The 11,959-nt window shown below is 46.4% G+C and overlaps 1 protein-coding gene across 1 annotated transcript; it reads left to right on the top strand.

The window, feature by feature from the left end:
- Positions 1-611: 611 nt before the first annotated feature.
- Positions 612-3,667, top strand: CARTPT (CART prepropeptide). The gene is made up of 3 exons (XM_081133804.1): positions 612-1,213; positions 1,629-1,712; positions 2,510-3,667. Exons 1-3 carry the CDS (start codon positions 1,055-1,057, stop codon positions 2,615-2,617), a joined length of 351 nt encoding a protein of 116 aa, XP_080989930.1. The 5' UTR covers positions 612-1,054; the 3' UTR covers positions 2,618-3,667.
- The last annotated feature ends 8,292 nt before the right edge of the window (positions 3,668-11,959 follow it).

Genomic DNA, 11,959 nt, shown 5'->3' with positions numbered 1-11,959 from the left:
TTCTGATTGCCGGAGATATTTCCATGATCAGGAAGTTGCATTTTTCACCCCTTTCCTTCATCTTCCTTGGACATCAGAACTGGGCAGTGGGTGGGAGGCTTCTGAGGCTGTGCTTGCCCTAAGGAAGAGCTGAGATGCTGCACACAACCACTTACCTGGGCAGGCTCAAAGTTCAAGGGAAAGGTAGGGAGCCTTAGTGCTGCGGGCCAGGGGTTTTACATGCCTTATCTTTCATCCACCCTCCAGGTAACTTTGTGAAGAACATCTTTTTAATTCCAGTTTTACAAAAGAAAAAAGTGAGGCTAAGAGACGTTCTTTGTTTTGCCCAAAGCCACACAGCTAGTAAGTGATGGAGCCAGGACTGGAACCAGAGTCTGGCTCGCTGTACTCTCCACCCCACCCCTGAGTCAGTTAGTCTGTTCCCCCTTTTCTCATGATTACCACACAGATTCCGTCCTGGAACCCATCCTGGGGAGGCTACAATTTATTTCTTTCTTTTACGTACTATGTTTGCCTCTCCTGTCCCACAGAGTGCCTAGTAAGGTGCTCAGTGCCCATGCCAGCGTAGAGGCGACACCCCCTTCCTGCTGCCACATACGGCTCTGGGGTGAGAGTCAAGGCAGGCGGGTGAAGCCGGCTGGGTTGCTGCCAGCCCGCTGGGGGGTGGGGAGGGCCTCTTCGGCCTGTGCCTTGCCTCAAAGGCCTTTTCCATTTCCTAGCCCCCTCCGACTCCCCTTCCCTCCCCTCTCGCCCCTCGACTTCAGCTCAGTCCCCTCGGGGAGTGTCCTTTAAAGCGGGACTAACAGCATTTGGGGGCGCCGGGTCCCTGGTGCCCGCGCTCTTGCCCATCTGTGCTCAGAGCCTCGTTCCCGGGCGCCTGGAGCCCGGCGGGCATTGACGTCAAGCGGTGGCGGCTCGCTGCCTACAGACGGTTGACCTGGACCCTCCTCCACACCCCCTTCCTCCCTCGCCCCCTCCCTGTTCCCCGCACCCGGACTCCGGCTCGGTATAAAAGGCGGGAGCGCGGGCGCCTCGCAGCGCCGGCTTCAGCACCATGGAGAGCGCCCGCGCCCGGCTGCTGCCGCTCCTGGGGGCCGCCCTGCTGCTGCTGCTCCCTCTGCTGGGCGCCCGCGCCCAGGAGGACGCTGCGCCCCAGCCCCGAGCCCTGGACATCTACTCCGCCGTGGAGGATGCGTCCCACGAGAAGGAGCTGGTCGGTATCCCCGCCCCAGGCCCCTGGGCGGCCGCGCGGTCCCCTCCTCTGTACCTCCTCTCTCCCCCCTCCCCACCCCCATTTCCAGGGTCCGGGCGCGGGGAGATGAGCGAAAAGTCCGGGCTTCCGCTGTCATCCAAAGACTGTCTCGAGCCCACGGGCTCCCAGCAGTCTGTAGAGCGACTCGCTTGTCCCCGCTCCTCGGAGCGACACGAGCCTCCGCGGCCCGGGACCGGCTGTCAGTACCTGGGACAGTGCCCGCTAAGTTTCCGTCCCTCCAGCACCCCCTCTGTCGGAGGAGTCCCAGGGCGGAGCGCGCGTGGTTCTGGGGCTCCTTATAACTAGGGCTGCAAGTGAGCGCCTGGGCTGGGCTCAGCCAAGGCGGCAACTTGGGGCTCCGGGGGGTATGCTGCAGATCGAGGCGCTGCAGGAGGTCCTGAAGAAGCTCAAGAGTAAACGGATCCCCACCTATGAGAAGAAGTACGGGCAAGTCCCCATGGTAAGGCTTTGGGGTCACCCCTTTCCCGTGTGTTTCCAAGAGGAAATACACCACCTTGAGTCTTATACACGCCTTCTCTCTAGGATGGGGCTAAATAACTCAGGAAAGGGGTTTGCAGAATTCTGTGGGGCCCCCTTTTGTTTCCACTGCCAGCCCTTGCCCGTGGCCTCTAAGGGCAAAGGGTAGACCAGCCTTTTCAGAAGCACGAACAGCGTGTGCCAGGAGCTGGCTCTGTGTCTGTGTGGAAAGGAGCATTTCCTAAAGACGAGCTTACTTCACCTCACAAAGAATTCATGCTGTTCCTTCAATTTTCCTCCTGCCTCCTGAATCACTGTCAGTTTTTGCTCTAAGTTCTAGGGTCAAAATTCTTAACCAGGGCTTGTCACCTTCCATGGAGAACAAACACACACATACTTAAATCTCCCTTCTTGGGTTGAGGGGGCAGAAAGCAGGGAGCAGGTGTTGTGAGAAAATACACGTCTACTGTTTATTTCTTAGAAAAAAGGTCTGGTTGATTATTTTTTTCATTTGAATGAGCAGTTAAAGGACCCAGGAAATGTAATCCACCCCCCAAGCTGGAAGAATGTAAGAGGGGCTCAATAATTTAAATTTTGTTTTATGTTCTCTCACTGAAATGATAAGCACGAAGCTCTCTTCCATTTTGGGCCCGACTATGCTGATGGTGATAGGGTCCATCTGCCTCTCCCATGAGGCAGAGATTGTGTTGATGGGGAGATGTGCCCTTTGGGTGCCTGGGCTTGCACATGCCGGATGACCACACATTGTGTTGCTTGCAGTGTGATGCTGGTGAGCAGTGCGCAGTGCGAAAAGGGGCGAGGATCGGGAAGCTGTGCGACTGTCCCCGAGGAACCTCCTGCAATTCTTTTCTCCTGAAGTGCTTATGAGGCGTCCACCCCCCTCCATCAGTCCCCACTTCCCCTACTTCCCCGAGAGGACTACGCCTTTATCTGTGGAGTGGGGCTTTTAGAAACAAAGTTTGCATTTCCCTCTGATGGCCAAGGGGCTCTTTTCCTGCTGTTTTCAAATAAAAAAACACACATTAGATGTTACTTTGTGAAGGATAATGTCTTGTATGCTTGTATGGTGTTGATGTGTGTGCAAAAGTATTCTTTTCTTATTTTATTTGTCTGACAAACTCTTGTGTATCTTTGTGTAAAGTCAGGGAACTTTGCTTTGAAAATTGTATTTTCCTATGTGGCATGGCAGGATGAAAATTAGATCTAGTTAGTCTTGGTAGATGACATCACAACCTGGAAAATAAATTACCCCAAGCATCACAAATTGAAGCATGTACAAATTATACATAATAAAGTGTTTTAAATAATGGCTCATACTGCCCTGGCCAATGTGGCTCAGTGGTTGAGGGTTGTCCCATGCACCCAGAGGTTGCTGGTTCAATTCTTTGGTCAGGGCACATGCCAGGGTTGCAGGCTCAACCCCCAGTAGGGGGCATGCAAGAGGCAGCCAATGGATGTTTCTCTCTCATCGATGTTTCTCTCTCTCCCTCTCCCTTCCTCTCTCTCTCTAAGATCAATAAAAACACAAATAAAAATAACTTCTTACAGTGCATTGTTGTTTCTATGTAATTTAAATAGGAATGGTGGGATTAATCATGCAGTTGTTTTCAAAGAGAAATATTTAAAAGTAGCAATCTATTGGGAGAACAGCACCTTGGCTCCAAGGAGTTTGGTCATTTAATTAGGAGTTTGTCACACAAGCTTTTGTACAGTTTATTTTATTTTGATTGCGGTGGTGGTGGTGGTGGTGGTGTGTGTGTGTGTGTGTGAGAGAGAGAGAGAGAGAAGATGGAGATGGTTGGAGTTGAGCTGATATGATTTTGTTTATTAAAATCTTTAGTTAGATCCCTTAACTTGAACAGTGAGACCAATAAAAGATAAATTGTCTTGTGCTTTAGCCACATTAAAAGGAATTTGAAAAAGTAGGATTTTTGTTTTGGCAACTCTGTTACTACAAAATGTACATTGATAGATGGACTCTGAGGAGGGGGTGTTGTTTGTCGAAAGGAAAGGCAATAGCTGTATCAGGTGCTCTAAAGATGTGAGATACAGTCATTCCCACTAGTAAATACACAACCTTGGAAATATTCTCTGTTCAAAGGAAAAACAGTCATTTTAGTAAATAGTTTTTTAGGGGAACAAATGAAAATTGATGGGGGCAGATTCAACTCAAGAAAGAAATATTTTAAATGTAAAGTAACCTTTAAATATTTCTGAGTGCTTCCCTGAGTCACATTTTTGATGGTTTAAATTAGACTAAGTAACATTTTAGAAGCAGCGTCATGAGAGGAGCAGATGCTCACAGCTTCCTGATGCAAACTCAAGAGGCACCTGATAATAGTGGAGTTTAAAAAGAAGTCCTCCCACTGGCTCCTGGGGAGATAGAGTGTGCTGAAAGAAAATATTCTCATATACAACTGCTATTGTATGTTCTTGTTGTTACTAATGGCATGACTAATTCCCTCATTTACCCCAAAGATAGATATTATTACCATTTTTCAGAGGAGGAAACAGAGGCCGAGAGAGATAACGGATCTTCTCAAGTCATACAATTCTAAATTATGGTTTCAGCTCTAACCCCTCGGACTCCAAAGATTTGTCTTTCCCTCCATGTCTCTCCAGGCATTTGTACAGGCTGTTTGGACTCCCACATTCCCCAGAAAACACTTCTTTCTTTAATAGAAATTAGTTCACTGTGGATACCAATGTATTTTCGGGGTCACATTTCCATTTGAATTCCTCAATGACAGGCTTAGTTGTGATTAAGATGTGTTAATCTTTAAAAACTGCAAAGAATTTAACAGTTCTATAGTCTGCTTCTTCCCCAGAAAATATTTCAGTTAAACTCCTAACCTTTGCTTAACTCTCTTCATGTTCCCATTCATGTCAGTGCACTGGGAAGGCCCTCAAGGATGCTGCTTAGAACCGCTTCCTGTTTCAGCCTGGATGTTTCTCCGAAAGCAGAGATGCTGGAGGAATTTGTAGTCCTAAAAAGGAGCAAGAACTCTGCCCTAAAACCCTTTCCCTTATTCCCCTACTCCTGCTCCTACTGTACAGCTGCTCTTTCTTGTTTAGTACAACGAAAGGGTATGGACTTAGGGGGATTGGTGATGGAGAATCTGTGGCCAGGGTATGAAAAGCCTTTTTCCAAAAGTTTTGTCTAGGGACCCCGATTTTAAGTTTATGGTGCTAATGACATTCTGTACTAATGATGACAGCTTTTAATCTTAAGTGGCTTGTTAGAAGTAACTTTGCCTTCTCATTTTATCAATATTAGAGTTTTTCTTCAAATAGAATGCCTTAGTATGTTTAATTGAAGGTCTCTGTGGTAGAAGACAAGATTGTTAGGGATTAAGAAAATGTTAATGATAAAAGTAGTTGTCCATATGTGAGCCCCACAGACCTTCTGAGACTGGCTGAAAGATCAGGGGTCTGAGAAGTGACAAGCAGCTACATCTAAAGATCTGGAGGATATTATAAGACATAGGTACATCACAGGAGCCTGGAGATGCTGTCTGACAGTTACCAGAGGACTCTGCATTTAAACACTTCCCATCCCACAGTAATTACTGATAGTATATCCCTCACCCTGTGCCAGAACCTGAAGGGTTGTAAGGGACACATGCTATACCTGTGTACCCATGCCCACTTCCACTCCTGATAATGGTACACCTGAATCTGGGTATTGACAAAGACTTTTTGTTTGACCAAACTTTAGTCAGTCTCTTGAGGCTTTTAAAGGCCCATCTGTGCACTTCCTTGTAAAATTCAGTTTTAGCAAGAACCTCCCACCCTCAATGTCTGAGCAGGTTCCTCACTCCACCCCACCCCAGGTGACGTCTGATCTCCCTGTCCTGTCTTCAGCACAGATCCTGTTAGGTCAGTTTAGCCAGAATCTTCCCTTTCCCCTGATGTTTCCTCTTAGTCATTTTTATTTTTATCCATTGACCTCCACCTTACTTCTTGGCTATAAATTTCCACTTGCTTAGGCTGTATTTGGAATTGAGTACTGCTCTGTACTGATGTCTCTTTCCCCCTAACGCAATAGTCCTGCATAAAATCTGTTCTAATAGCTTTAACTATTGTCCAGCTCTGGTTGTTCTTTGATAATTGGGGAGTATAGTTATGGAAGGGGGAGAGGACTGTAGAGTTTAAATAAGATCCTCAGGTGGTTCTGCTAAGCTTTCTACCCTAGAACCACTGCAATGCTGAGCTAGTTTCTCATACAGTCCATTAATCTCGCACTTTTTTTGAGTGCCTTCTGTGTGTTAGCTTCTGAGAACATAATGGTAAACAAAGTAGATGTAATCCCTATACTCATGGAGTTTATAATCTAGTGGTGAGAACAATTAATAAGAAACAAACATAAAAATTATAAGTCGTGAGAAATTCTATGAAAGACATGGTGATAACAAATGAGTGGTCAGGAAAGGTGATATTTGAGCTGAGAGTTAAAGGCTAAGGTGCCAGCCATGCCAAAGACAAACAAAATTTAGCATCTCTCTTTTGGGTTGCCACGGTTATAGGGGAAATTTGGTCTAGAAAATCTAAAAATCTGGAAACTATTGAGTGTGTGGAGACTTATAAAATGAGCAATTTGCAAAGCTGGGAGGATGGTATATGCCAGAGAAAGGAAATAGAGGAGCAGGTGAGTTCAGTGGCGAGACAGCTGAAGTTTTGAATATGCAGGGGACCCGGGGCTTCTCTATAATCTAGGCTTCCTCTACATTCCAGCCCCAAAGTGGCTTCACCAGGAGGGAGGCAGGCGCAGGACAGCGCTGCAGTAAAAGCAGGAAGCCTGATGCCCACCCATGGCTCTGCCACTGATTCGCTGTGTCGCCTAAAGCAGGTCCCATAGTCTCGCAGGGCCGCAGGCAGGCAGGCAGCTAAGATCCCCTTTCCAATTATGCTGTTTCGAGACTGCATTCAACACAGTTTGGTCGAATATTCTATGTTTGAGCAATTGGGAAGTAAAGCAAGTATGTTCCAGCCCAAAATGATATTGGCTTTGCTTGAACTGCAGGCTTTAACATGAAAGAATAAACCTGGAATCAGCTCAGCTTCATAAGTTTGGATTTTTAAGATGTTCAAGAATCTGGTGAATAGCACTAAGCACTTGGAATTTAAAGAGAATTGCTTGAAAATGATATATAATGTTATAATTTTAGGTTAAGTTATAAATGTATATGAAGTATGTGTATAATATATATCATCTATATCACATAATTTTAAAATTGTGTATGTATAATATATTTTACATATATTTTAAGCATATATGATTTGTACATCATATATGTATATAAATTCCATGCATTAGTTGCTTCCACACACAGTATAATTTGTTTCCTTTGGTCTTCTCATTTCCCAGTTTGTACTGGTGGATGGACACCCCTGGGGCGTTCTGAGGAGGCACACTCACACCACCTTTGTAAAGACCGAAAACCTCTGTAAAGACATAACTGGGGAGTGCTCCTAACTTGGAAAATCCTATAGGAAATGCTTTCTAAGGCTCGGAAGTTGACCCCACACTCAGATGTCTATGTCTCGACTTAAGTCTGGACGGAGGTCTGGAGGGTTCACAAGCCCTACTTGTTACTTCCTGTCGTCCTTGACGTGCAGTGTCCGCATTAAGATTCTGAAGCAGAGGGCGTGTGGGTTTTGTTAGGAGTTTGCTGTGATTCTCACTGTATAGCTTCCTAAACCTAGTTTATAAATTGTCTTAATTTTGGGATTGATCACAGAATTTCAGAATTGAAAGGAAACTTTCGGATCACTTAGTTAAACCTCATTTTATAAATGAGGAAACAGAAGCCCTAAAGGTACTGTTCAAATGGGACCTGTACAGGAAGACCTCAGGAGGGGGAATGGTTCCTACTGTGGCGTCGGGTCCCCCTCCCCTGGGTATCTGTCCAGAGCATCTCTTCTTTCACTTCTTCATTTCCCCAGGATCCCGGTGATCCCCCCGTTTGTGTATCTCACTCCTGACAGTGTTTCCAATCCTTTGGCTCTGATAACCCAGTTCGGATGCACTCTCCAGCCACCCTTCAGCCGCAGCTCTCAGTTTTACCCTGTGGCCCCCAATCTCTGTGGTGACTGTAAGAGACCTGCCATCTCTCCCCAAAACTTTCCAACAGGTCCCTGGGGCCAGGCTTAATTCTCCCTTGGCCATTGTAGGGACAGCCTGAGAGTATCCATCATCTGCCACAGGGATCTGCTCCCAGTTTCAATCCACGAACACGTCTGCATGAAAACCCAGTCTTTTCAGATGAGAAAGGCTGAAGCTGTGCCTGCAGATTCTGCAAGGCTGAGCTACACACACACACACACACACACACACACACACACACACACACACACACACGGCCCTGGCTCTGCGTCCACCATTCCTGTCACTTAGGACAACTGCCCACAGGGGCTGTCTGCTCTCCAGATGATTGAGACCATTAATAATTTACCGAACGCTGGCTGCCGCCTTTCATTAATTATCACTATGTTAATCCCATCCCTCGGGAAAAGAGAAGAATAATTCCCTCCATGCAGTGGAGACACCATATTTCATAAACAAGCCGGGGCTGGGCGGTTCGCCTTGAAACCCTCGAGCCCTCCCTCCGCAGGGACAGAGAAGGTGGAAGTCGTGTAACGGGAGGGGACGAGGCAGGGGAAGGTGCCCTTTGGGTGTCCGTGTGGGCGGCATGCTGTGGTGGCTGTCGTCCGGCCTGTCCTCTCCCTCACCTGGAGAGGAGCTCACCTTGCATGTGATGTCTCCTCAGTGCAGGTGGGGTCCCCCTTAACGTGCGGCACCGAGAAGCTGACACCGGCCTCTACAACAAGGCCCTCTCGTGGAGCAGCCGATGCCCTGTTCAGGTCGTGACTCTTGCTGTCTCAGAAGCCCCCCGTTTGACTGACCTTGACCCCAGGGGGACTGAGTTAATATGTGTGAACAATATCTGCACACAGTGAGTACTCAGGGAAGGAAAGCCTGCAGCATTTTCTAGGCTCTGGGTTTGTTTCAGACACTGTGGGACATAAACAGCAGGGTTTCACTGCTGTGTCTGAGCGACTGGCAGGTCACTCCTGCCCTCTTAGCAAGAAGCAGATGGGCACCTGGAAGGAGCCTCTCAAATGGGGTGTCCCGTGTCAGCGCAGGGCAGCTAGGGGCTAAATGGCCAAAGTTTTACTAGGCTTTCGGATCCAGTGTGTACTTACAGGATCCTGGGCCTGTCCTGGAAGATTAGCAATTTTTCTTGGGTGAGGAGAAGGGACTATACATTCATCTGACAAATATTTGAATAATAAGCAGTGTCCTAGGTACTTAAAAAATTTTAGCTTTGAATTTCTAAGTTTATTATTTTTCATAAATCATGATGAGTAAAATAGAAAACAAAAAGAGTTAACACTACTGCTTATTGTTCAAGACTTTGGGGCAGTGGCTTTTCCTTCCTGAATGTTCCCCACGAGGCTGACTGCTGGTTGGTGTAACCTGCGAATGTCCTAGCTGAGCTCTCTCTTTTGGAACCACCCCCACCCCCTCTAAACAGCGAGTTAGGCTGGAGCCTTCTGTTCCTTGGGAGGCTGCCTCAGGAAGAGGTAGCTTTAGGTAGGTAGCTTTAGGCCAATACTGGGAACCACAGGGGAAAGAAAGACTCCCCCCTTTTGGGGTGTGTTTTTCCACAGGGTTATCTTTCTTTGTCCCTTCTTGCCACCGGTGAGATCTGCAGGGATAAGAGAAGGTATGGGCCTAGAGACAGTGGAACAAGTAGGCGACTCAGATGGTTTTGACTCAGGCTGTTTAGGCTAATCAAGATCAGTCAAAGTAAGACCCTCTGAAATGGGGTCCAGTCTAGGGTTGGGGGCAAAGGAAGGGTCCAGAGGAGGTTGGGGGCAAAGCTCTATCTGATAATACTGCTTTGACTTTATCTTCTATGTTCATTTCTCTTATAGGGACCAAGTTGGGTTCCCATAGGCCAGGTAGGTGCTGGAGAGGTTAGGGGTCTCACTCACTTTTTTCCCATTACTTTCCTTCTTAGACACACTGGTGTGTTCTGCAGACCGAGCTGGGCATGTCCTCAGGGGAAAAGTCCTATACAGAGAGCGGGGCTCTCCCAGTGACAGTTCAAACCTCACCTATAGCTGATGCTTTTCAGCAATGCCCACCATGGAGCTGGTCAAATCTGAGTTTGGAGAGGAGAGGAAGTGTCTTTTGGCTCAGGGCACGTGTCTTTGTGATCTCATATTGTGAATGCAGTCGCCTTTCCTTGCAGGTGAGGTCTCAGGCAGAGACCCCAGTTCTTGCCCTAGGAGAGAATGTGATAGGTGGAGTCTGGTTTCGATGAGGGCAGGGGTCCATTTTGGGGACAGAGTAAGCTTACCCAGAACAGCAGCCTGCAGAGCCATCACAGTTCTCTGGGGCAAGGCCATTGCACACAGCAGAGAGTTTTGATGTCTAGTTAGTCAGATCCAACACTGGTGCTCATTTCTAGGACCACAAAAGGTCTGCCTCAAACTAGGCTGGGGCTTCTAGGCTTGGTGTCAGCTTTCGACCCTGATTATTTTTTTTCTTTGTTCTTCTTTTCAGCAATGTTACCTCTGATCTGTCACTCTAGATAAAACAGATCTTGCAGCAGAAGAAAAATGGCAAGTAAGGTATTATATGTACTTGCAGTGTCACAAAAAGATAATACATTAAAAAGACTGAGAACACAAAATCTGGACCCTGGTTTGAATCTTAACTCCATTGCTACTTAGGTAGATAAACTTGGCCAAGTTACCTAACCCTCTGAACTTCATTTTTCTGAACTGTAAAGTAGGGACATAAATAATAACAACCTAGTTGTTTTCTGTGCCTAGACTATCCTCTCTCCTCAGCTGCTGGACTGGGGTGTGGCTCTGTCCATCTTGGCAGGTGACCCAAGCCATCAGCCTCCATGGTCACTCTGGGCCTGTCACGCCCACACTGTGACTTCTCAGCCATTTTGCTGCCATCATGGATTTGAGGTCGTGGGTTTACCAATAAGGTACGTACTTCCTCAAAATAAAACTAAATAAGCTTTTAAAATTTTTTATTGAATTTATTGGGGAACTTTTTTTTTTTTAAAGGAAGGGAGTTTGGGGATTTTATTAGAATAAAATTAAATAAGCTGCTTGGTGATGACTCAGGGCCACTTTTGGTTTGAAAAACAACATCTGTGGGCTGATACGGCCACAGTATCCCGGCATGATGTTGCCAAGAGAAATCAGTAGCATCTATTTTCCATTGTATTTGGCAAGTAAGATGACTGATTATATCAGCACCAAAGGTAAAATATATACGCACATGGAGAGGGAGGGGAATAGTCACGGGGACTTTCTCTAGCAGCCAGCAGCACAGTTGATGAGTTTTAGGTCTTTTTCTTTGAAGGCGAACCAAATTGCAGGAGTCCCCAGGGCCCGAGGAAGCGGAGGCCTCTTTTGACTCTGACCATTGCTGATGTCATCCAGGTTTCTGCTTGTCTTGATTAGACTGAAAATAGCCAAACGCCGCTCCTTGCGACAGATATTGATTTTGGCCAGGAAGTTCTGTCATCGGTAGTAATTACAATTGCTTGTTTTAATTTATTAGATCAGGAAATCTAATAAATTTTCCATGAGTCCTCTCCCCACTTTTTGTTGGTATGTAGATAATCTCGTCAAGTTATTTCTGAGAATGTCTGCCCTAAAACAGGACTTAGGTATGAGATTCGAACTGTTGCTTTCCTCTTCGCTGATGGTGATGGGAAACCCCCTTCTTGGTTGTGTGGTTTGGGGCAAGCAATTGAACCAAACTACTTAAGTGAGTGCTGGACCTACTTTCCTGCATTTGTAAAAGGAGAAAATAATTGTATCCAACTCTTGGGTTTTTGTTAGGATTGACTGAATTTATTCACCAACTACTTAGAACAGAAGAACAGATAGTAGGTGCTTAATAAGTGTCAGCTATCAATGTTACTATTATTATTTATAAAAGTGTGAAAAGGCATCTGAGACATCTATTGCCGAGGATAGAGGTGGGTCCTTTTTAGGTTTATACTGAGGCACTGCAGAGATAAACAGGATTTAGGGAGCACCTGAGTACAGCAAGTTGAATCCCATATGTGTTGAGGATAAAAAGAAGCAAATCTGTCTAATTATAAAGTGTTGCATATTTATTACAGAAAACATACAATTATACAAAGAGAAAAAACATATCCAAAC

The sequence above is a fragment of the Miniopterus schreibersii genome (assembly GCF_964146895.1).
Source record: "Miniopterus schreibersii genome assembly, chromosome: 3".
Lineage (NCBI taxonomy): Eukaryota > Metazoa > Chordata > Mammalia > Chiroptera > Miniopteridae > Miniopterus > Miniopterus schreibersii.
The sequence above is the reverse complement of the archived record's forward strand: the minus strand, read 5'-3'. Positions and strand labels throughout refer to the sequence as shown.